Source organism: Hibiscus syriacus, unplaced genomic scaffold (genome assembly GCF_006381635.1).
Source record: "Hibiscus syriacus cultivar Baekdansim isolate YM2019G1 unplaced genomic scaffold, ASM638163v2 tig00003715_pilon, whole genome shotgun sequence".
NCBI classification, from domain to species: domain Eukaryota; kingdom Viridiplantae; phylum Streptophyta; class Magnoliopsida; order Malvales; family Malvaceae; genus Hibiscus; species Hibiscus syriacus.
Window position 1 is genome coordinate 1,784,487 of NW_024061980.1, and position 27,202 is coordinate 1,811,688.

The window sequence follows — 27,202 nt, forward strand, 5'->3', positions numbered from 1 at the left end:
CCGCACACAGTGAAATAGTGCACTCAAACGATTGGTGTTTTGAGCATATCTCTTCGGCTAAGCATGTGAGGTGGACGGACTTATCACTTTGAATTTTCATCGAATGTCACAATTTGACATTAAAAATATCATATCGTAAATTCTTTGAACATATTATACAATACCATGGGATATTGATAAAAGTTCTTGGCATTCGCATCCCATCAACTTGATGTCTTCACAGTGCAAACCCCTTTGATTTGCGATAGGGTTTAGGGTCCAATTGCCATGAGTGGATATTATTTGGAGGCCACCCATTTTTGTCCTCCAATTACTTCTTCAAGAGAAGATGTATTATAATAATAATTTCTTAATTTGTTTCCAATCTATGCTAACTTAATCAAATTTGAATTTAAGAGTTGGTCCATGTAGTTATTATAAAGACATGGCATTCCACTATTAATAGCACCGGTATTTCTAAAGTCAACCATGAATGAGTCCTATGATAATAGTAAATTAAATAGAGGCCTTTCCCCCAAAGTTCTTAATCAAAATAATCAATTTTAAACAAGTGTTTGAATGCCAAAACCTTTAACAAAATGGAAGAATAATAATTGTGATGATTGAAATCTACCCTAAAAGCTTAACAAAATGGAAGAATGATAATTTAGGTTGAGAGTTTTCGTTAGCCCATCTGTATTATTTTGTTACTTTATAAAATTACATTGAATGTATTTTTTTACACCTTAAATTTAAAAATAATTCATGTATGATATTTCTACTTAATATCATCTTAAACAATTCCATTGAACTTGTGTTAATGTTTACCCTTAATCTCCATTCTTGATTCCAGTGCTATTGTATTTGCATCAACAAAGCAGCATTCTTTTAAGAGTAAATTGATAGGTCCAATTTGTAGATAAATTTTTCTTTTATATTCTGGTATCAAAATCATTATTTTTTACAATATCATTATAAATATAATTTATAGTTTTATATAATATTTAATTTATTAAATAAAATTATAAATATTACTAACACATACTAAAAAGAATATGAAAAAAATATGTCTTTAACCTTTAACTAATTCATTATCATAGGATACTGTTAGCATGGGAGACGAAAAGACTCGAAGAGGCTACCTCACCTAGGCAAGATCGAACGACCACCGCTGCCAGGGATTCACCGTTTTCGTGGATAACGTGAGTAAAAGAGTACATTAGAGAGCTCTGGGAAGAGTCTTTCAAGTGTTCGGCACCGTTTTACATATGTCTGAAGAAGCTCTATATAATTAAAAAATATAAAAAAATTATAATTTCGTAAAATATAACCTTTAACTAATATCATTGGATACAATAATAACACATACGCACAAGGGATCTTGGATACTGTTAGCATGGGAGACGAAAAGACTCGAAGAGACTACCTCACTCGGGCAAGATCGAACGACCACCGCTGCCAGGGATTCACCGTTTTCGTGGATAACGTGAGTAAAAGAGTACATTAGAGAGCTCTGGGCGAAGTCTTTCAAGTGTTCGGCACCGTTTTACATATGTTGATCACATACAATAACAGGAAAAGATGGTTAAAGAAAAGCATGTTCTTATTTGTGAGATTCAATAATCGAGATGAAGCCATCGCCGCAGTTGAAAAAGGGTCTGAGAGACTAGTAGACGGTCTAACCATTAAAGTTCACCTATCATTTGAAAATAGAGAAGGTCAGCCAAAAAAGCTGGAAGATTAGCGTCGCGAAGAGAATGAATCTGAAGGGAGTGAGGTCGTTCAAAGAAGCTCTGTTGGGGCGAGTAAAACCAAGTAATGCGAAGCGTCCAACTGAACAGGGAGAGAGGGGCCAAGCTATCGAAGTGGCTGAGGTCTTGATTCATATCGTTGATGATACCCAGACTGTGGATAATGAAACAGGAAAGAGTAACTTGAAGGCTATCTGTATCATGAAATCAGACACAGAGTGGAGAAGGTGTTGCTTGGTTGGTTGAATTAAAGGTATGTACAACGAAGTCCTAGTTGGAATGTCCTGAGCAGCGAGGGGTTGAATATAAAAATCAGTCCATGGCATGTGCTATTGGTTGTACTTTAGTTTCCAAGCGAAGAAGAACTCCAAGAGTGTTGGCTGAAAAGAGAAGAATTAATCTATATGCGGTTCGACGGACTTGAGATGCTAATTGGGTTTGAAGGGAAAAGAAAGGTCAATATTTGGGTAGCAATTGAAGATGTCCCTCTGGAAGTCTGGAACGTAAAGTTCTACTATTAATAGAAACTATTCCTCTTATTGTCATCTTCGATTGATGCTGCCAAAACCCCATCGTTGACATTATGAAGTTCCACCAAATTATCAAATATCGACCCTTCTTCCTCAAACAGAAATCAACCATCCCAAAATAATCGATCATCGTTGTACTCCTCCACCTTAATTTTTAGATTCGAAACTCTGCCATTGATAACAATTGCAACATTATCAGGAACACATGAGATATTTTGCACTGAAATGAGTGCATTAGAAGTCAATATCCTTAAATTCATGTCGGTTAAAAGATTTGATGTTCAAGTCAAGAAACAAGGTTAATCTCTAAGAGTGCATTAGAAGTCTCATTCTCAGAGGAGGAGGTTAGGGCGACTATTTTCTCAGGAGATGGGTCTAGGGCTCCCGACCCTAATGGTTTCAATATAGATTTTCTCATTCATAATGCTCATCCCGAAAAAGAAATCTCCAAAGCGAATTGATTATTATAGACCAATATCCTTAGTCGGTAATCTATATAAAATCGTTGCTTATGTTCTAGCTAAGAGGTTGTTGAGCTGTATAAGCGAAGTGGTTGGCGAGATGCAATTTGCGTTTATTTTAGGAAAACATATCTCAGATTGCTCGCTCATCGCTAATGAAGTGAATACTTGAAAAGAAGGAAAAGAGAAGTGGTTGTATTCAAAGCAGATTTTAGGAAAGCTTATAATTCAGTCGACTGGTCATTCCTAGACTTGGTTTTGAGAAAGATGGGATTCAGTAAAAAATAGTGATGTCGGATAACCACATGCATCACGACGACATCCATCTCTGTTTTGATAAATGGTGTGCCCACGAATAAATTGTCCATTAAGAAGGGACTTCGCCAAGGATGTCCCCCTACCCCCCTTTCTATTTACCTAGTAGACAAGGAGCTGAGCGGTTTGATAACCAAAGCTATTAATTTGGGCTTGATCGGTGGGGTTTCGGTGGGATCAAACAGTTTGAGTGTGTCTTATATACAATTTACTAATGACTTAATATTGTTCTTGGGCGACGATATACAGTCAATTGGAAATGCGAAGAGGGTACTAAGATTTTTTGAATTAGTGTCTAGTCTTAGCTTAAACGTAAGTAAATCAACGCCATATAGGGTCGATTTGTCTGAGCAAAGAGTTCAAAATTGGGCGAGGATCATAAATGTGCTTACGATGAGTTCCTATCTACTTACCTCAGTTTGCCCTTAGGTCATTAAAGGGAGTCGCTGCTATTATGGAAGCCCATTGTGGAGAATGTTAGTGCTAGATTAGAGGGGTGGAAAAGAAAGCTCCTATTGTTTGGTGGTATGTTGAATTAGGTGAGATTGGTCCTAGTAAACATGTCGGTATATTTCCTATCTCTCTTCAAAATGCATGAGATAATTGATAATGTCTTGAATAAGATGATTACAAATTTCCTATGGAGGCCAAGTCGAAGAGGGTGATACATTGGGTAAAATGGGATAATGTGTATAAGCCTAGGGCGTATGGAGGGTTGGGTATTTATGATGTGCAAGTTCAAAATCGTTTGTTATTAAATAAATGGTTGTGGTATTACTGGTGTGAACCACATTCTTCATGGAAGAAAGTTGTTGATGCGAAGTATGGGATGGACCAAAACCTACTGATTCTTTTTTCCTCCCAACGAAGAAATTCTTCAAAGATTTGGACGAACATCACGACTCAGTTGCTAAAGGATGAAGATCCATACTCGAAGAACACGTGTTTATGTGTAGGGGATATAAATAATATCAACTTTTAGAATGATCATTAGACATGTAAAGTATCGGAGTTCGACCACATAGAGAATGGTGTATGGGTCTAGAACATTGAATTGCAAAGATTATTATTACAGTGGGAAATCAATATCTGGGATGAATTTACTAATACTTTAAATAGGGTTGTCCAAAGGTATAGGGGATAGATTGCTTGAGTTGGTATTGTGATGTTAGTAGTGCTTATACGACTAACTACTTTTGTGACACTGTAGCAAGTGATGGGGCTATCAAAGATAATGCTTGGGGCTTGGTATGGTCTAATTTAGCACCTGAGAAACTTCAAGCCTTCGTTTGGAAGGCTACAATTCAAAGGATTCCCACACTTGTGGAGCTAACGAGAAGGGGAGTATCGAACCTTGACTCGTGCATTTGTATCTTCTGTGAAGAGGAGGAATAGTCGGTTAATCACCTGTTATGTCACTACAATTTCATTTGGAGGATTTGGACAAGGTGGTGCACGCTGTGAAACCTGAATTTCATGTGCTTAAATAATGTAAAATCATTCGTCGTTTCATGGGTTGATCAACCTTTATCTGCTGAGTACAAGCAAGTGTGAGCTATGACAATGTTTGGGTTCTTTTGGACGATTTGGTTATGCAGAAATGAAGTTATCTTTAAGCAAAAGAGATGGAATGAAGAAAGAATTTTTGATGTGGTAGTGGCGAGGATAGGCTTCAGGTGCAAATGTAAGTGAACAAGCATGAGCATTTCGATATGACTTTATAAACCTTCCAAACGCGATAATCCGAGTACGTGATAATCTAGGTACATGGTAGGTAGAGGTAAGCATGGGTTGTTCCTCTGTATTTGGGGTCGTATGACATGGATGATGATTTCCATTTGTTAGGGTGTTTTGTGAGGATAATTGGTTTTTTAATTTGATCCCATTGAGTGGTGGACTGGTTGTCAAAAGGATGTAGGTTTTTCTTTTTGATTGGCACATGTTAGTTACAGTAAGAGGATCATGATGGTGGGTATCCATGATTGGATACATTGACCTCATCGTTTTGGCTGGAGCATCATAGAGGTTATGTGCAGAGAGTGGTAATGGATTAACATTTGGTTGTTTGTTGGATGGTACCTTCTCTGATTGATGCAGAGTTGTTGGATAGGAGATCCCCACTATCAATCCTAGCGAGTGGGGAGCCCCAGTTCAGTCACATTGAATGGCTCTAGTTGTAGAGATGGTTATATTAGGTCCCATGGACACTGATAATTGTGTTTCTGTTAACGGAGGGGCCTAGATAGTGGTGGTCTTGATTGATTTCGGTTGCTGGTTTTTGGTTGCAGTGTAGAGGTGTTGTTATATCTTGTCAATGTCTCAAGTGATAGGGAAAGGTGTTACTTGTTGGGCTATATTTACAGTCAAGTGGTGTAGGGAATGTGTTGAAAACATTTTGATGTTTCGATATAACAAATTACGATAAATGAATTTTAAAATTTTACAAATGATTTTCTAAGTATATTCGATACAATTATCCGAATATCAAAATATTACCCCAAGTTTTTCAAAGTCCAAATTTAATCCTTACTAAAGTGTAAAATTGTGTTTTAATCTTAAAATATTTTTGAAACAATTTTCACAAAGTATTTCGAACAAAAAATGAGCCAGAAGTTCAATTTTCAAAAGGATGAATCGATGCACTCTTAATTAAATTGAATTTCGAATGTATTTAGTGCACCGATGCCCAAGACATGCATCGATGCACCCCGGCTATTTTGAAACATCAAAGCAGATTTGTGCACCGATGCACACCCCAGTGTACCGATGCACTAAGTCTTCCAACGGTCGAAAGATTTGAATTTTACACATAGTGTACCAATGCACAAAGCATATGCATCGATGCACACACGCTCCCAACTGTTTTATTAATTATTTTCACACAATAACGGCTCTATTGACTCCACTAATGATCCCCAACGTTCAAAAGTGATCCAAGTTGTATTTAAACAAGCTTAGGAGCCATTGATCAAAAACAATTATCAAGAATCAAGAGAGAATCAAAGAGAAAGTATCAAACCTCAAGTTTGAGCATTTTCAAGCCTATTTCATTCAATATTCATTTTTTTCTTTCAAGAACACTTATCGTGCTCAATTGTATTATTCCTGAGTGTTCTTTCTTTGTTCTAGAATTGTGCAAACATCTTGCCTTGTGAGGATTTTCTTGTAATTTTGCAAAATTTGTATTGTTCTCTTTGGGAGAGAGTGTTCTCAAGAATTTGGGATATAATTCTTGAGGGATTTGTAAGGTTACTCTTTATCCTCAAAAGAAAGACAAATTAGTGAATTTTTGGAAAATCCTTAGTGTGGATAGCTAAGGTAGTGGACGTAGACTTTGGTTGAGAAAGTTGAACCACTCTAAATCGCTGTGCAAATATTTTTAATTTTCTGCAAAAGCTTCCACCGAAATTTCTATTGTCAATTCACCCCCTCTTGGTCGATTCCATCGATCGATTAATTCAACAATTGGTATCAGAGCCTCACCCATTTGAAGGTTTAATCGCCTCTTGAGTCGATTCGGGAAGGTTACATCGATAATTAAGTCATCAATGGCCTCTACTTTAAACCACAACTTCGATCTTGATTCATTGCCCGTCAACAAGCCTCATTTCTTCAATAGAGATAATTATGCTTATTAGAAGAATAGAATGATGTATTTCATTCAAGCAAGTGACATGGGAGCATGGAATATCATAGAAGACGGATATCTCAAACCTTCAACTCATCCAAGATTGTGGAGTGAATGAGAGACAAGAATGTTCCAGCTCAACTCCAAAGCTATCCATATTATCTTTTGTGCTCTTGGACTGGATGAATACGGGAGAGTATCATCTTGTACAACTGCCAAGGAAATATGGGATAAACTACACGTCACTCGTAAAGGCATAAACGAGGTAAAAGAATCCAAAATTAGTCTTCTAACTCATAGCTATGAAAGTTTCAGGATGAAATTGGATGAAGATATCAAAGCTATGACGGATAGATTTTCCACGATTGTCAATGGTCTCAAATCATTTGGAGAGATCATTCTAAATGACAAGCTTGTGAGAAAGTTAGTTTACTCTCTTCTAAAATATTGATAATCAAAGAAGACGGCGATCATCGAGGCTAAAAATTTAAAATCCTTAACTCTCGATGAGCTAATTGGTTCTCTCCTCACTCATGAAATGATGCTTCGAGATGAGGTAGACCTCGAAAAGACGAACGAGATAAAGAAAGAGACGGAGAAGAAGAAGAACATGGGAGTTGCTATCAAATCCAAAAAAGATGAGAGCGATTCAGATGAAGATGACGATGACGAGGAGATGGCATTATTTGCCAAACAGTTCAGAAAATTGATGAGGCCCAACCGAGGAAGAAAATTCAAACACAATGAAGGCTTCAAAAATGAACCGAAGGAAAAAGACCCTATCATTTTCTATGAGTGCAAAAAGCTGGGGCATGTCAAATATGATTGCCCACAATTAAAGAAAAATGGTCAATCAAAGAAAAAACACAAGGCTCATGTGGCTACATTGAGCGATGAAGAAGGTTCTGATGAAGAGGAACAAGAAGTTACAAACTTGTGCTTGATGGCCATCGGGGAAAACTCTCAGGTAAGCTCTAACTCATTTGATTTAGATGATTTATCTTATGATGAGTTATTAGAGGATTACAATGGGTTGGCTTTGGATTATAAGACTTTATTTTCAAAATATAAAAATGATATTTCAAAATTGAAAAATAAAAATAGTCTTATGTCCAAAACCAACAATGATCTTGAAAGTAAGATCAAAGAATTGCAAATCAAATTAGATGAATTTGAAAAGAAAAATATTGATTTGTATAACTTACTTTCAAGAGTACATGATGATCATCAAAAGAAAATTGATGATCTTAAAACTTCCTTTAATAAAGTTGGAACAAAACGTTTTGAAAATGTAGAAAATTCAAAATCCAACTTTGTTAGAAAAAAATTTAAAAACTACAATCATAGATGTCCTCGAAGAACCTCTAATGGAAAAATCGTTAGAAGTATATGGCTTCCTAAAGAACTCATTACTACTAAAGATAAGGATATCCTACACAAATGGATACCTAAGGGGACTAGAATTTTGGAAACTAATGAATATGGACCCAAAAGAAATTGGGTGCCAAAAATCAAAAATTAATCTATGTTTGTAGGAAAAGGAGCATTGCTACAAGGTACGAGAAACAAATTCAAATTCATGGTACCTTGATAATGGATGCTCAAGACACATGACCGGAGACAAGAACCGGTTCATAGAGCTGAATGCCAAAAATGGAGGAGAAGTGACTTTTGGTGATAATTCAAAAGCTCACATTGAAGGAATAGGCACTATAGGTAATACCTCTTCCATACAAATTCAAAATGTTTTATTCGTGAATGGGTTAAAACATAATTTATTAAGTATTAGTCAATTTTGTGATAAGTGATTCAATGTCATGTTTGAAACTAATGGTTGTAAAGTCATTGACATTGCATCTAATCGGATTATGCTTGTTGGTCATAGAATAGGAAACATATACATGGTGCATTTAGATTCTATAGATATGACTAATTTATGTCTAGTTGCTAAGGATGAGCATGATAGTTGGTTATGACATAAGAGACTATGACATGCTAGTATGAGTGTTTTGCAACGGTTAATTCAAGGAGATTTAGTGGTTAAACTAAAATTTGATAATGATAAAATATGTGATGCTTGTGCTAAAGGAAAACAAAAGCGAGTTTCTTTTAAATCCATTAATGATGCATCCACTAGTAGAGTATTACAATTGATTCATTTAGATCTTTTTGGGTCATCTAGAACAACTAGCTTGGGTGGAAAACAATATGCATTTGTCTTGGTAGATGACTATTCTAGATATACTTGGGTTCTATTCTTAAGTATTAAAGATGAAGCATTAGAAAAATTCATCACGTTTTCAAAAGTAATCCAAAATGAAAAATGTTACTCTATAACTAGTGTTAGGAGTGATCATGGAACTGAATTTGAAAATCTTGGATTTACTGAGTTTTGTAATTCTAATGGTATTAGCCATAATTTTTCAGCACCTAGAACCCCTGAACAAAATGAAGTTGTTGAGAGGAAAAATCGAACTTTAGAAGAAATGTCTAGAACCATGCTTTGTGAAAACAATTTGTCAAAATATTTTTGGGCAGAAGCCACAAATACCGCTTGTTATGTTGTAAATCGATTAATGATTAGGCCTATTTTGAAGAAAACTCCATATGAACTTTTCAAAAATAAAAGCATTAGTTATTTTCATCCTTTTGGATGTAAATATTTTGTTTTAAACAACGGTAAAGAAAATCTTGGCAAATTTGATGCTAAAAGTGATGAAGGAATTTTTCTGGGTTATTCCTTAAATTCTAAAGCTTATCGAGTATTTAATAAAAGAACTTTAGTTGTAGAAGAGTCTATACATGTCGTTTTCGATGATAATCCCCTTCCGATGAAGGATTCTTATGTGAATGATGATGTAGGTATTATAAACACAAATGACATTAGACATGACGTTGAAGTACCATCATCAAAGGAAGAAACAAAAAATGAGGAAACTCAAGATCCTCTCAAGAATCCAACCATTAAAGAAAGGGAAGTCTCTTACCCAAGGGAATACAACTATGTCAATGATGGTGAAATAATAGGTGATCCATCCAAAGGGGTAACAACTCGATCTTCTCTTAGAAATATATGTAATTATGTTGCATTTATTTCATGCATAGATCCTAAGAATATTAAAGAACCATTAAATGATGAACATTGGATTATGACTATGCAAGAAGAGTTAAATCAATTTAAGAGGAGTAGAGTATGGAAATTAGTTGAAAGGCCTAGTAATAAATCTACTGTAGGTACTAGATGGGAATTTAGGAATAAGCTTGATGAAAGTGGTAATATAGTGAGAAACAATGCTAGACTTGTTGCTTAAGGGTATACTCAAGAAGAAGGCATAGATTATGATGAAACATATGCTCTCGTAGCTAGGATGGAAACAATTAGAATGTTATTAGCATTTGCATGTTTCAATTAATTTAAATTGTATCAAATGGATGTTAAAAGTGCATTTTTAAATGGTTTTATAAAATAAGAAGTGTATGTGGAACAACCTCCTGGTTTTGAATATTCAAAATTTCCAGATCATGTTTTTAAATTGACAAAAGCGCTTTATGGTTTAAAACAAGCTCCTAGAGCTTTGTATGAAAGATTGTCAAATTTTTTAATTGAAAAAGGTTTTTCAAAAGGGAAAGTTGGCACTACATTGTTTTTAAAGCATAAAGGTAAAGATTTATTAGTATTTCAAATTTATGTTGATGATATAATATTTGGTTCTACTAATGATGTTCTTTGCCAAGAATTTTCTAAGCTAAAGCAGAGTGAATTCGATATGAGCATGATGGGGGAGCTCTCATTTTTCTTGGGACTCCAAATCAAGCAAAGAAAAGATGGCATCTTCATCAATCAAGCTAAATACGTCAAGGATATGCTCAAAAAGTTTGGACTAGAAAATGGGAAACCTCATGCCACTCCAATGAGTTCTTCTACAAAGCTTGACAAAGATGAAGGAGGTAAATATGTGGATGTTAAATTATATAGGTCAATGACTGGCTCTTTGCTCTATCTAACCGCAAGTAGGTCGGACATCATGTTTAGTGTTTGCTTATGTGCTAGATTTCAATCATGTCCTAAGGAATCACATTTACTAGCTGTTAAGAGGATCTTTAGATATCTTAAGGACACTCATAGTTTAGGACTTTGGTATCCTAGAGACTCTAGCTTTAGCTTGCATGCCTTCTCAGATGCAGATTATGGAGGATGCAAAATAGATAGGAAAAGCACATCCGATACTTTCCAATTCCTATGAAATATGTTGATTTCTTGGTTTTCAAAGAAACAAAATTGTGTTGCATTATCTACCACTGAAGAAGAATACATTTCAGCAGGTAGTTGTTGTGTACAAGTTTTATGGATGAAACAACAACTTTTTGATTATGGAATTGAAGTAGGTACCATACCTATCAAGTGTGACAATACTAGTGTTATTTGTCTCACTAAAAATCCCATCCAACACTCTAGAACTAAGCATATTGAAATCAGACATCATTTCATTAGAGATCATGTCGCTAAAGAAGATATAGTTCTAGAATATGTTGATACTTTGCACCAATTAGCGGATATTTTCACAAAACCTTTAGATAAAGAAAGATTTTGGACACTTATGAGAAAACTAGGTTTTACCAACCTACCTTGACTTAGTGTTTAAAATAATTTTAGCATTTTTTAATTAGTTTTTGTAAAATGCTTATAAAAATAATATTTTTTATTGCATTATTTGTTATTATTTGCGGGGAGTTTATGATTCTTAGTGAAAATTAATTAAATGTTCAAATTATGTTTAAAGATAAATTTGATTGATTGAACATGATTAATTTTCAATATATAGGTTGCCAATACAACTAGAGCTAAATAATTTAGTATTTTGAGTGTTTAAAAATGATTTTTGACATTTTTGTGCATAATGCATCGATGCATCCTTTGAATATGCATCGATACACCTTAAAGGTGCACTGATGCACTCCTTGAATGTGCATCGATGCACTCTGCTGTGCATCAATACACTAATCGGGTTTTTGGTATTAAATCCCTATTTTCTCTTTATTTTCTCAAAACCCTTAAAACTACTCAGCCCGCCGTCTGTCCCTATCTCTCTCTAAACTCTCAATTTGCCTCAAATCAACGTATTCTAGACGGATTTCGATCATTTTTCATCTCCAAAACCTGTTTGCATCATTAAATCGTGCAAAACATCACTACATTCTCATTCAATCCAAAGATTCAAGGTAATATTTTCTAAAACCTCTGTTTTACTGAATTTTGAACTTAGAACTAGTTTTGATTAGTTCTAGGATAAACAAATCATCGGGCATTGATTGTTTAGTGATTATAAACTAGATTTTACAACTAATTTTGTAAAAAATTCTTGATTTTTCAAATAATGTTTGAATTTTCGAAATTTAAAAAAATCGAAATTCATTAATTAAATGTTAATGTTTTTGATTAAATTATGTTGTTTTCATGAAAACTATACGTATTATAATCTTTAAACATTATTTTCAAAATAGTTTTCCAAACTTTACCCATTAGGATTCGGTTTAAAGAACCTTGACTATTGCGGACTCAATTGAGTTTTGGGATTGATTTTATTGTATATATGTGTTTTAAATTTGCAAGTTACCTATCCCATTCCTATTCTTGAACAATATCTAATCCTAAATGACCTAGGACATCGTCTAGTCGCTTAAGTCAAAACCGCCCTCTTATTCCTCCTCCACCACAAAATCCAAACTCAAACGAACCCGAATTAACAATTCTTAATTCTTGCTTCAAGCAACCCGGTCGTCGTAGAGATGAATTATATGATAGGTTCGTTAGTTATTTTCAATCCTACAAAATCCGAGAGGAAGTATTCCTTCAATTCAAGCGATGGAGAATATTAACTTCAAATATCTTTCTGTCCTTCGTTCCTGGAAATTTTATAAATTGTGTCAAATTAAGTCCATTGTCTATCAACAATTAGTTTGCATTTACTACTCCAATGCAGTATGTGTTCAAAATGCTCGTCAAACCGAAACCATAGGCATACGATCTTATCTCTTAGGAGAAGTCATTTTCATTAATTCAAAAACTATCGCTAATGCTTTTGGTTTAGACAATGTCGGTATAGATAATGAAAGAGAACTTGTGGTCACACCATATAAGTCTAAGGATAGTGTTAGTACTTTACAAACACATCATGATCGATTTCTTCATTTAATGATCTCTTGGTGGTTTAGACCATCTGGAGGTAGGTACTCCACTCTTAGAGTCATCGATTTATGGTGGATACATTGTATCCAACATAATAAGAAAATTAATTTGCCACATATTATTTTTGGTGAGCTTGTTGATAACGTAAACGTTCTCCCTTCCAAAAATATAGAAACTTTAGTTTACGGTTGTCTTCTTTCTAATCTTTTTATCAAACTAGGGCTTAAGGTCTTGGTTGACATTCTCATACCTCTCCAAAACCAAATTAATCTAAATTCCTTAAAGAAGTCGGGATGGAAAAAGGATAAGAAAACGGGTCGATGGGAATATAGACCCACTGAGCAAACTCCGGGAGCTAGCTCTTCACGAGCTCCACCTCCTCCGACTCCAGCAACAGACGATGATCCCGAACTTCAAGAACTTTTTCAACATATAGACGATCACGTACCAGACGATGAGCAAGCACCTGCACAACAAGAGGAACAAATGCCTCCATATTTTTAAACATTTATGGAGTCATTTGATCTAAGGTTTGCTTCCATGGAGTCTCAACTGACTGAGTTTCAACGAGAGATGCGTGAACGTATGGATTCTCTCACACTTGAAGTGTGAGCACATTATCCTCCTCCTCCCGATCCTCCTATGGACGACTAGACTTATCTTGCTTTAGTTTGCCTGAATTAAACTTTGGATTAATATTTTGGATTGCCTTGCCTTGAATTATTAAAATTTTTTGATGCTTTTGGATTTATGTTTTTGGATGATTGGATGTTTGAACTTATTATATATTTGGTTTGGCTTGAATTTTTAATTTGAGCTTAATGTTTATTATTTTTGCATCATTTACATATTAGTTGCATTATGACCAATTTTGCCATTTCACATTATGAATATTGAATTATGAAACTAATGGTTAACCTTTCTCTTGATATTTGATCTTAGCAGCTTGAACTTTAAAATTCTAAGTATCAAATGGCTATGTTTTTCAAATACCTTGTTTAAAACCGTTTTAGAGTCTTTTTGATTTAACAAAAAGGGGGAGAAGATATATTATAGTAAGGGGGAGTAATTTTAAAATTATTTTCAAAAATTATTTTCATAGAAAATCTTAAAATTACTCAAATGTTTTGTTAATATCAAAAAGGGGGAGATTGTTGAAAATATTTTGATGTTTCGATATAACAAATTAAGATAAATGAGTTTTAAGATTTTACAAATGATTTTCTAAGTATATTGGATACAATTATCCGAATATCAAAATATTACTCCAAGTTTTTCAAAGTCCAAATTTAATCCTTACTAAAGTGTAAAATTGTGTTTTAATCTTAAAATATTTTTGAAACAATTTTCACAAAGTATTTCGAACAAAAAACGAGCCAAAAGTTCAATTTTCAAAAGGATGAATCGATTCATTAGTTCATGCATCGATGCACTCTTAATTAAATTGAAGTTCGAATGCATTTATTGCACCGATGCATAAGACGTGCATTGATGCACCCCGGCTATTTTGACACATCGAAACAGATTTGTGTACCGATGCACTAAGTCTTCCAACGGTCGAAATATTTGAATTTTACACATAGTGTACCGATGCATAAAGCCTATGCATGGATGCACACACGCTCCCAAATGTTTTATTAATTATTTTCACACAATAACGGCTCTATTGACTCCACTAATGATCCCCAACATTCAGAAGTGATCCAAGGTGTATTTAAGCAAGCTTAGGAGCCATTGATCAAAAACAATTATCAAGAATCAAAAGATAATAAAAAAGAAAGCATCAAACCTCAAGTTTGAACATTTTCAAGCCTATTTCATTCAATATTCATTTTTTGCTTTCAAGAACACTTATCGTGCTCAATTGTATTATTCTTGAGTGTTATTTCTTTATTCTAGAATTGTGGAAACATCTTGCCTTGTGAGAATTTTCTTGTAAGTTTTCAAAATTTGTATTGTTCTCATTGGGAGAGAGTGTTCTCAAGAATTTGGGGTATAATTCTTGAGGGATTTGTAAAGTTACTCCTTTTCCTCAAAAGAAAGACAAATTAGTGAATTTGTGGAAAATCCTTAGTGTGGATAGCTAAGGTAGTGGACGTAGACTTTGGTTGAGAAAGTCGAACCACTCTAAATCGTTGTGCAAATATTTTCAATTTTCTGCAAAAGCTTCCACCGAAATTTTTATTGCCAATTTACCCCCTCTTGGTCGATTCCATCGATCGATTAACTCAACAGAATGTGTTAGTTTTGATTGGAGAGTGTAGAATGCAGAGTCGAGACTTGAAGCTTAGTGCTCAAGCTTTTACGATTTGTTACAGTAGGTGTACTCCACTTGAGTGTTGGTGGGACTGAGGGATCGAGATTGCAATGCAATTGAAGTTGAGGCCTGTGGGACTTTTGATTGGGTCATCATTGACGCTTAGATTGATTTTCGGGATTTCTTGAGTGGGGCTGCTTTGCATGGTAGAATACCAGGGAATTCTTTTTGTGTGCATGTGGCAAGTGCAAGACATGTAATACCCCAAATTTTTGGACAGTGACCAAAATATAAGTTTTAAAAGTTTAATAGTCAAAGTATAAATTTAGATAAGCTTATGGACCTAAAGTTTAATTTTGAAAAGTTATATTTTTTTGGTCCTGTAAATGGATAGTTCACCTTAAAAGGAGGATTTTCGTTCCTATCAATTTTTTTATCTGGGATTTGCAGAAAAAACTATTTATTAGTAATAAATAATCGAATATCTGGATAGAATCGAAAATTTATAAAAAATTTAAAGAATGGTAGTATGAGGTTAGAAATATTGTGTGGGTATTTATAATGTGAAGAAATCGAAGTGGATTACTTAAGTTAAAAGGATTTGCTCTGTTATAGGGAAATAGTTGGAATTTAGGGATTAAATTGAATTTTTGAAAATTTAGAGGGTAAATTTCAGTACAGCTTAAGAACTTGATTAAATTTCAGTACATCTTTTCATCTGTAAATTGATGAATAGTATGAGGGAATGATCCAAATACTTAAAGATATGCTATGGGCATATGTTATCGATTTCAAATGATTATGGAAAAAGTATATGTCTTTAGCAAATTTCACTTTATAATAATAGTTATCAGTTAAGTATCAAGATGGTTTTAAAAGCATTATATAGAAGAAAATATCGAACATCATTGAACTGATATGAGTTGAAAAGTCGAGACATAACTGGTTTTGATCTAATCAATGAAGTGGAAAATAAAGTAAAGATCATACAAGACAATCACAATATAGTTGCTGACCCCCAGAAATCGTACTCAGATTTGAAAAGAAAAGAAATTGAATATCTAGTCGCTAATAAAATATTTCTTAAAGTTTCACAGTGGAAAAAGGTTATATGATTCTAGCCTAAAAGAAAGTTGCACACAATAAATTCTAATGAGGTTATTGTAACATCCCAAAAAGTGGGCTTATGACCAAAATGCAAATTTTGAAAGTTTGATGGTCAAAGTGAAAAATTGGGAAAAGTTTACAGACATAAATGGTATTTTCCCAAAAATAATTTTATTCCATAAATGGATTTAGTTTAGTGATCAAATTATAAGATTTGGAAAGTTTAGTGACCAAAGTATAAACTTTGAAACGTTCAGGGACCAAAATGTAATTTTAAAAAAAGTTACAAATTGCCCACGAAAATAAGAAAATAAAAATATTATTTTCACATTTTTAAAATGTTAGAAAATAATATTTAATGGTTTAATTCCATGTTTAATTTGAACCGTTGGATTAAGGTGACTGAATTGTAATTTTTGGAAATTGCAAGGGTAAAATGGTAAAGTGGAAAAATATTTTATCTATCTTTGACTATTGGAAGATGATAAGGTTTTTGTAACTTGGTAGTAATGTAAATATCAAGTTCATTAAGGGTAAATTAGTATGGATATTTTGATTTTAAGGGTAAAGTGGTAATTTGACATTTAATGAATTTTTAATTCATTATTAATAAAGATGAATAATTGTAAGATGAATTCCTTCATGTTTTCCAGCAGCTTCACGTGAGTTCTTCCAAGGTAAGAAAACATTTTTTGTTTTCAATTTTTGAGCCAATTTCTTTGGAATTCGAGTTATGCCATGAAATAGAAAAGTGATCTACGCGAAAAACGCTATCATTTGGTACCAATATTTCTTTCTAATCTTGATGGATTTCAAAGATCTCAAATCTAAGGGTTTATGTTCATGATAGGATTCATGAAATTGATGATAAATCTTAATGATTTAGACTTGTAGATTCATTTTCAAGCTTGATTTATGGTTGAAACATGTTCAATCTTTCTAGAAATTATTCTTTAAAATTTGGCCAAAGTATAAGTTGGAGAACTTTGTGTTATGATGAGAGTTGATTAGGGATTTGATTGTGGAGATGTTAAAAGTTTGATTGAAAGTTGATTTCATGCTTAAATCAAATCAAAATCGAGCAAAATCATGAAAACGCGGTTTTAAAGGATAAAATATTCGATCATGATGTATTTGAGTGAGAAAAATTATGAAAAAATTATACAAGGTCTGGAAATGATGTAGGAAGTATTCTACATGCCTTATAAAAATTTAGGGACCATTTTGTAATTTTTGAAAAGTTGGGGATCAATTCGATAATTTTAGAAAAGTTGGGAATGGTTGTATAATTATCTAATAGTTGATGTTCTATGCTAGAAAGTGTTGTTTTGGGATTGAAATGAGCATTTGATGTGAAATATGACCATTTTGGAAGTTTGAAAAGATTAGTGATTTAAGTGCAATATTCACATAGTTGGGGTACTCAAAGGTAATTGTACCTTTGTAAAAGTAATTGGTTGGTAATAATTCCAGTATTGAAATTTCTTGAATTTATGGAATTTTTGGAATTACTGAAATTTCTGGAATTTCTGGTATTTAAAATTTAAGTGATAAAATGGTGAATGACCATTTTATATAAATTGGAAAAAAATAGTGTCAATATTAAAAATGAATTATTAAGTGTTAAGTATTTTAATAGAAAATAAGTTTTAAGTATATTATGGATTTTGTTTTGGGGATGTGTTTATGTTAGTACAATACTAACTAATATATCATTATGAAATTGTGATTTGTATAGATCGTGATTGATTTATGACTAAGACAAGTCAAGTATAAAAGGGTTATTGTGGATTATAGCAAAGAACATCTTTTGGATATATAAAGTGTCAAGGTGAGTGCAATTTAATTTATACTTATGTTATAGAACAAACATTGGCTTGCAATGAGCCAGTGATGGAGTTACTATGGTAAGAAGTGACTCCTAAAATGTTATTTGATTTGTGATGCATGCATAACATTATATATGAATGTTTTATACATCATTGGGTAGGATTTGCAATAAGTCTATTTCCCATGTTTGAATGCATGATTCCATAAGTACAAGCATGTGATTGATATGATGCTTATGTGTGCATGAGTACATGAAAATGGGTATATGTGTCATATGTTATATGTGACATGATTACAAATGTGTGTGATATGTGATACTGAACTACATGAATATATGAGAATATAATTACAAAACTTGTGATATGTTTGACATGTTATTTTATGTGACATGATTGATGTGAGCATATGAAAATAAAATATGAGATACATGAATCTAATAAATGTGAATACATTCATATGTGAGCAAGATATGACATGTGTGTTTATATGAACACATGAGAAATGATATAAGTTATATGATACGATCTACATGATTACATGCACATGTGATATATGTGATATGATATGAACCTATGTGATATGGGTTATATGACAATGATGTATGAGATCATACAAGAATGTTATACAATGATATATGAGATCATACAAGAATGATACAAGTGATGTGAACTTTTATAAATGATAATGCCTATGTTATGTGATATGAGAGCTAATGGTATAGTTGGCATGCCAAGAGTCGAGGGTTCTACGTGATCCTTCAGGACATATATGTAATCCTCTGGAACATATATGCAGTACTTTGGTACACTTATTTGGTCCATTGGAATATGTGTATGGTTTTTAAGGAGTGGTCCTACGGGACACAGATGACATCCTTCGGGATAATAGGCCCTTCGGTACATACGAGATCCTTCGGGACATACAAGAGTAAAGAGTTCTATGTGGTCCTTCGGGATATATATATAATCCTTTGGAACATATATGCGGTTCTTCGGGACACATATTTGGTCCTTTGGAATATATATGTGATTCTTAAGGAGTGGTCCTTCGGGACATATACGAGATCCTTCAGGATAATTTTACATGCCCCTAGTGGGAATTTATACGATCTGTGGTGACAACATATGTGCACAACCTCAGTGTACTCACATACCTTGAGTTCTCAGTAATGTTCATGGGCTTATAAAATATATCATTACTGTACAGGGGCCTACAAAAGATATCAAAAGTATACATGAACTAGTACATGGGTTATTAAAGAGATAACACAAATACACTGTATGTGATGTATATGCTTTGTTATATGAAGTATATTACATGATTTATATGCAATATTGTGTATATTGCTTGGTGAAATGTATTATATGATATGTTACAAATGTTAAGTACAATATGACATGTTTTAAATGGGTTAATGATAATGATAGAGATCATGATAATGATGTTGATGTTGATAGTGATGGCATATGTGCATGTATGCATTATGTTATATGAAATGTTCAGTGGATTCTATTATATGCTTTATATGCCTCACTAAGTCAACAACTTAGCGTGTGATTGTTTCACACGTAGGTTCCGATAAGAGGAAGAATGATAAAAGTTAATCAAGCCAGGTCAGTTTCTCATTTCCAAAGATCAGATCAGAAAAGAATTGAATAGTAAGTATTTTGTAATACTGATTGTAGTTGGCATGTAACTAAAGCTTTAATCCGTTTATGCGCTAATAAGTTTTATAATCCGTTTTGACATAATTTATGTAAATTATTCAGTTGTATTTGGTGAAAGTTTAAAATTATTCACTATTTTGTACAAGTAAATGTTTTGAAAAGTCAATGTGACACCTCGGATTCGTATCCGGGTTAGGTACGGGTTGGGAGTGTTATAGTTATGTTCCTAAAAAGGCCAAATGCTAGAATTTATTGATAACAACGAATCCATTGGGTCTCAATGCTAGAGTAAAGTGGATAAGCAGAAATTGTCCGATAAAGATTCAAGGGGTTGTGTTCCCGACAAATCTTGTGGAATTGTCGTTTGATGAGTTCGTGTTATAGTTAGGTAGATTATCGCATGAAACAATTATTTTTGAAAGATGTGGAAGATTATGAAATAATAGTAATGGGAGTAAAAACGAATTAATTGCCTATTGTGATATCAGTGTTGACTTTAAAGAAACTGATGTCAAAAGGTTGTTCAACTTTTGTGATGAATGTGTTAGACTCCCGAATATCTAAGATTAAGTTGGAGGATATTCCGACAGTCGAAAATTTTTTAGTTAAAATTTTTTTAGTTAAAAAATTTCATATAAATTATATGAAATTATCTCTTGAGTGTGAGGTGAATTCAAGATTGATATTTTTCGGGTATTATGCCTATTTCAACAGCCTCATATTGAATGACCCTGATTGAACTAAAAAAATCTAGAAGCACAATTACAAGAGCTATTCGATCGGGGTTTTATCAGATCGAGTGTGTCTCTGAAAGATACACCGATAATATTTGCTAAAAAGATATGGATTTATGCATAAATTACCATCAGTTGAATAAGTCACAACAAGAATAAATATCCTTTTTTGAGAATTTATACTTTAACCAATAAACTTTCAAAACATACATTTTGGTCACTATCTAAAAATTTGGGGTATTATAAGACATGTACGTCCATATACAGATTTGTTACAGTAGGTGTGCTCCACTTGAGTGTTGGTGGGACTTGGGGATTGAGATTTTAGTGCAATTGAAGTTGAGGTCTGTGGGACTTTCGATTAGGTCATCATTAACACTCAGATTGATGTTCAAGATTTCTTGAGTGTGGACTGCTTTGCACGGTAGAGTACCAGGGAATTCCTTTTATGTGCCAGTGGCAAGTGCAAGACATGTATGTTCATATACAAATATGTTACAGTAGTTGTGCTCCACTTGAGTGTTGGTGGGATTGAGAAATCGAGATTGCAGTGCAATTGAAGTTGAGGCATGTGGGACTTTCCATTGGGTCATCATAGACACTCAGATTGATGTTCGGGATTTCTTCAGTGGGGAATGCTTTGCATGGTAGAGTACTAGTGAATTCATTTTGTGTACATGTGGCAAGTGAAAGACGTGTATGCCCATATACATATTTGTTACAGTAGGTGTGCTCCACTTGAGTGTTGGTGGGACTGGGGGATCAAGATTGTAGTGCAATTGAAGTTGAGGCCTGTGAGACTTTCGATTGAGTCATCATTGACACTCAAATTAATGTTCGAGATTTCTTGAGTGGGGACTGCTTTGCATGGTAGAGTACCAGGGAAATTCTTTTGTGTGCCTGTGGCAAGTGCAAGACATGTATGTCCATATACAGATTTGTTACAATGGGTGTGTTCCACTTGAGTATTTGTGGGATTGGGGGATCGAAATTGTAGTGTAATTGAAGTGGAGGCCTGTGGAACTTTTGATTGAGTTATCATTGACGCCCAGATTGATGTTTGAGATTTCTTGAGTGGGGATTGCTTTGCATGGTAGAGTACCAGGGAATCCCTTTTGTGTGTCTATGACAAGTGCAAGACATGTATGTCCATATACAGATTTGTTATAGTAGGTGTGCTCCACTTGAGTGTTGGTGGGATTGGATGATCGAGATTGCAGTGCAATTGAAGTTGAGGCATCTGGGACTTTCGATTGTGTCATCATTGACGCTCAGATTGATGTTCAGAATTTCTTAAGTGGGGACTGCTTTGCATGGTAGAGTACCATGGGTACGGGGCAATAGTGTTCATAGGGTTCGATTACTCATATATAGGGATATTTGTTCTCCTTACCCGTTGATTCTTTATCTGGGATGCTATGTGTTTATTTGGTTGGATCGTGTGATTCAATAGTGAGGTTTCTCCATCGGTACTTTCATAGTGCACTCTTTTTCCTCTAACACCCATTTTAAAAAACTAATATTATTGGTTGCTAAAATTACACGTTATGATTCGTATTTTTGGATTTTATTTTAAATAATTAAGGAAGATATATAATTCAAATTTTAAATAAAAATAATATAATTTCAGTGTCATTTAAATATTAAAAATAAAATTATATATTATTTTGATTTTTTAAATCCGCCGATAAAATAATAATCCAATAATTGTAAAGTTGCATTGTAAAAAGATTGAATATTCTTTTAATAGTGATTTGAAGGATATCAAATATCCCAGTCCTTTATCTAGAATGTGTTACATTTATTTAATGAAAATGCAAATTTGGATACTGAGGGATAATAATATAATCGTGTTTTAAAGCATTAAAGTTTGAAATAATTAAAGATATTCAATTACCGTATACAAAATCAATTTGGTTACATCTCCTAATCAGATTTAAAAAAAAAGCTGCAAAATCTCTGACCAATCTCCCAAAGCCAAAAGGTCAAAAGCTTCCCTAATCTTCTCTCTAATTAAGTAATAATCTCACTCGTAATTCAGGAAAAATATGTGTTATATTCACTGTTCAAATCCTCAAAATACTTGTTTGCCTTCTTACAACAACTGCAACACCCTTATTTATTTTTCAACCAAAATGCTATCCCCGCCAAGCAACTTCATCTATCTCTGTTTTTCCGTTTTCCTAATCGCAGGATCTTGGAAATGAAAAGAGAGTTCTTTTTCTTCTTCTTTATTCCTTTTGTTAGAATGGGGAGTAAATGGAGGAAAGCAAAGTTGGCTCTTGGCTTGAACATGTGTTTGTATGTACCCCATCAAAAGCTTGAAGATTCATCTCCATCGCCATCAACATCAGCATCCATTAAGCATCATCCTGATACTGCTAACGTTCCTTCAAGGTTTTCTTCAGATGCAGTCCCTCTCTCTCCTGTTTCTCCTCCGGGCAACGAAAGCCGCCCCACAACTCCCACCCCTTCCTCTTCCGGTCTACGGGTCTCCAAATCCGCCACTAAATCTTCCAATGTCTGTTTTTTCCCATTACCTTCATTATATATATAAAAAATTAAGTTGGTATATTTTTCTATGCTTTTTCATAAATTCTAAAGTGGGTTTTTCTGCTAATTTCTGTTGATTTATTTATATATATATAATATAGTTTCATTTGCAGATGCAGTTATTGTTTTGCTATCTTATTTTCCCTAATTAGATCTCTAGAGTTTTGGGTTTTGCTGCTGTTTTTGGCCTTTTGATCTTTTTTTCATATTGAATAATGTGATTTTAATCATGAACTAAGAATGTTGTACTAGTGTTAAGAACTATTGCTATGATAATGTTGTTTAATTTGAATATGGAAGGCTTCTTATCATGTGGGGGTAGGGATGGATGGATGGTGGTGTGTGATGATGTGCTGATTCTGAAATTTCTGAAGAATGGGCATTTATTGTTGTATTGTTTTCAACTCTCCAATAGGGTAATATATGGGAGCCAATATGGGGGATAAAGTGAAATAATCCATTTAAGGACCAGTGTCCTTTGCCTTGGTAGAAAAAGGAATACATTAAATTACATATACCCTACTGTACAATTTACTATCTCTTTCTCTACCTTCACCCTCGTGGAAAAGTGCTTTATCTGGTCAGCGTAACTGCACTTTTGCACATACAAATATTTCTCTCTCTTCTTTTGATGATCATTTTTGTAAAAGCCTGTGAACCGTTGATCGGCGAGCTTTTGCTCTAGTAAGCTTCAAAGGAAAAAAAACTAATGGGAAATAGAAATCAAATTTTTGGGGGCAAACCCCCATCACTTTCACTTCTTTTTATGAACTTTACATTATTTTTTTATTTCTTTTTTGGGATTATTTTGTTTGAAAGGTTCATCATTAGCTTGAGAGGGTTGGTTTGATTCTAGCTTTTTTAAGTCACCCCATTAGTTTTTTGTTGAATTCCTGATATATCCTTTACAATGCTTTGACTATTTACCATTGACCTAACATTTATGGCTTATTTAGCTTTAGTTTCTTTGAAATTTCACTGCAGTTAAAATTAACCCCCTATATATGGGTTTATCATGTAGATAGGTTGCATTTTATTTCTTCTTTTCATACACCACTCTTAATTATAGGGGCTCTATATACTTTGAAAAATTCACATACTTCCAAACTACATTATTCAATTTACAAATAATCTTTAGATGTTAGGTTTGAATTGAGTTAGATAAGGATTTGATGCCCTTGAACTGCCACTTGCTCCCTTCTGTATTTTTTTTATTCTATGGCTCTTATGGGGATGAGAACTTTGTTAATGAGGACTATGTATCATGTAAGGTTCTATCTTGGGAAATGTTCTTGTAATCCCAGCTTGGTATTAACACATGAGATATTTGATTGTCCAATATATTGCTTGATGCTCCTACAATTTATCCAAAGAGGAAGCACTAATTTCTCTGTTGTAATTGTATTTTATGTGATTGGATGTTATAAAGAATGAGGACATTCCCTCCCGATTTGTTTGACCATTTTGAGCTTCTTCAAGCAAATTGTTTTCTATAGGATCAGTTTTTGATGCGTGTATGTTTTAAGTTTATATGTCATTTTGACATAACAAGTGCTTTAAATCTTTCAATTAGACCTGCTTGTATTATTTTCTTACCTGCTTGCCCTTTGAATATGCAGAGAACCTGTTCAATATGCCTGGCATCATTGAAACTGGGTCAAGGCCATGCCATTTTCACAGCAGAATGCTCCCATTCTTTCCACTTTCAATGTATAGCTTCTAATGTAGAACATGGAAATCAGATTTGTCCTGTTTGCAGAGCAAAATGGAAGGAAATCCCCTTCCAGGGCCCTGCTTCAAATGTTCCCGATGGAAGATCTAGAATCAATCCAGCAGATTGGCCCCGGGATGATACCTGGACTACTTCTGTACGACGCCTACCCTTCCCTCGGTTAGATTCAACTAGGCACAGTTCTTCACTATTTCATGCCACTGAACCAGGAACCTTTGATGATGACGAAGCCCTCGATCAGCAGCAAGAGAATCTTGAACTGAGTGCCATTGACAAGGATGCTTCCAAGAAAAATTCTTTTGGAGCAATAGACGTTAAGACATATCCTGAAGTTTCAGCCGTTCCAAGAGCTAACGGTCATAATAATTTTGCCATATTAATCCATCTCAAGGCTCCCTGTACAAGTTCTCGTGCGCCGGTTGACCTTGTCACTGTTCTTGATGTTAGTGGCAGCATGGCCGGTACCAAGATTGCATTGCTAAAACGAGCTATGGGGTTTGTCATACAGCATCTTGGGCCCTCTGACCGGCTTTCCGTAATTGCTTTCTCTTCGACAGCCCGTCGCCTCTTCCCTCTCCGCCGGATGACTGAGACTGGACGGCAGGAAGCGTTGCAGGCTGTTAACTCCCTTATTTCAAATGGTGGGACAAATATTGCTGAAGGGCTTAGGAAAGGTGCAAAGTTGATAGTAGATCGGAAGTGGAAAAATCCGGTTGGAAGCATCATACTGTTATCAGATGGGCAAGACACTTATACTGTAACAAGTCCTAGCGGGGAACATTCCCGAATCGATTATAAATCACTTCTTCCTCTCTCGATTCAGCGCAATGGTGGGACAGGTCTCCGTATCCCTGTCCATGCCTTTGGGTTTGGTGCAGATCATGATGCTGCATCAATGCATTCCATTTCTGAGATATCTGGGGGTACATTTTCTTTCATAGAAGCTGAGGGTGTGATCCAAGATGCTTTTGCTCAATGCATTGGAGGGCTTTTAAGTGTGGTAGTGCAGGAGGCATGTGTTAAACTTGAGTGTGCTCACCCAAATGTACTAATTAATTCGATAAAGGCTGGGAGTTACCATACCAGCGTGATAGCTGATGCAAAAGCAGGTTCTATTGATGTAGGAGACTTGTATGCCGATGAAGAAAGAGATTTTTTGGTGACAGTCAATGTTCCAGTTGATGAATCCGGTGATGAGATGTCATTGCTGAAGGTTAAATGTAATTACAGAGACCCCATATCAAAAGAAATGATGTCATTGGAAGATAACAATGAAGTAAAGATCCAGAGGGCAACAGTAGTAGGACAACCAATAGTGTCAATGGAGGTAGACAGGCAGCGAAACAGGTTCCGTGCCGCAGAGGCTATGGCCCAGGCAAGAGTGGCTGCTGAACATGGTGATCTAACTGGTGCAGTCTCTCTGCTTGAGATTTGTCGCAGGGTTTTATCTGAAACCATTTCTGCACGGACTGGTGACCGGTTATGTGTTGTACTGTGTGCTGAGCTAAAGGAGATGCAAGAAAGAATGGCAAACCGTAATGTGTACGAGTCTTCTGGAAGGGCTTACGTTTTGTCAAGTTTGAGCTCACATTCCTGGCAGAGAGCAACGGCACGTGGCGATTCCACCGATAGTACAAGCCGTGTTCAAGCTTACCAGACCCCTACCATGACAGACATGGTGACTCGTTCTCAAACCATGTTCTTTGGGAGCCCTCCGCAATGAAAGTTCCGAAAAGCAGTCATTCCCAGCACGTCCGTGGCCAAGGTAGTCATTTGTTTGGGGAAAGCAAGGGGTATAAACTGGGATAATAGGAACGAGGCTCGGTGTCTTTTTAAATGGTGGGTATATTTTCTTGTTCTGATATGTGAAGTAATAAAGAAAATTATGGACAGTTGAAATGACTGGTTTGAGATTGGGAGATCAATGGAGGGGCGAAAAACGAGAACCTGGGAGTTTAGTTGTTTACATTGACAGCATTGTACATAGGGAGCAATGGTATCGTTTTTTTCCCCTGAAAACAAGGTATAGCCATGTAATTGTGAGATACTTGGGGTGATTTCTTCACTTAAATATATGGTACGGTATATCTGTTTTGATTACTTTTCACAACTTTAATACATTATTTGAGATACCCGACATGATCAACTAATTTGACCTTTACATGCAAAGTTTCAAAACGAAATTGAGTTTTCATTAAAACTAATTTGATTACGATCTTGAACAAAATATCAAGTGTGTTTTAATTAATATAAAGGTGGCACACGTATTTTTTCACATCAAAATAATTTATTCTCCTCAATTAATAAATAAAGGAAAATTAACGTAGTAAAGGAAAAGTAAGAGTCGATCCCACAGAAACTAAGAAAACTTCTTGATTTATCCGTGGTTTGTTTAATCTTTGAGTCAAGAAGTGGGTGGAGTAGAATTTGAGTAATGGTGGAGATTTATAGATGAAGAGAAATAAAATAGA

At 34.6% G+C, this 27,202-nt stretch overlaps 1 protein-coding gene and 1 long non-coding RNA gene across 2 annotated transcripts; both read left to right on the forward strand.

Annotated features, from left to right (window-relative positions):
* The first annotated feature begins 8,456 nt into the window (after positions 1-8,456).
* LOC120180599 lies at positions 8,457-26,826 on the forward strand. Its single transcript, XR_005521697.1, has 3 exons — positions 8,457-8,468; positions 12,503-12,507; positions 26,707-26,826. It is a non-coding gene; the product is annotated as an uncharacterized LOC120180599 (long non-coding RNA).
* On the forward strand, positions 22,652-26,826 carry LOC120180589 (E3 ubiquitin-protein ligase WAV3-like). Its single transcript, XM_039185904.1, has 2 exons — positions 22,652-22,967; positions 24,619-26,826. The coding sequence occupies exons 1-2, from the start codon at positions 22,695-22,697 to the stop codon at positions 26,452-26,454; spliced, it is 2,109 nt and encodes a 702-aa protein (XP_039041835.1). The 5' UTR covers positions 22,652-22,694; the 3' UTR covers positions 26,455-26,826.
* Positions 26,827-27,202: the final 376 nt, after the last annotated feature.

Bases quoted from the DNA above. Each gene is read 5' to 3' on its own strand.
- LOC120180589 (XM_039185904.1), top strand. From the start codon at position 22,695: ATGGGGAGTAAATGGAGGAAAGCAAAGTTGGCTCTTGGCTTGAACATG. The intron at 22,968-24,618 runs GTCTGTTTTTTC...TTGAATATGCAG, and splicing joins CCGCCACTAAATCTTCCAAT to AGAACCTGTTCAATATGCCT.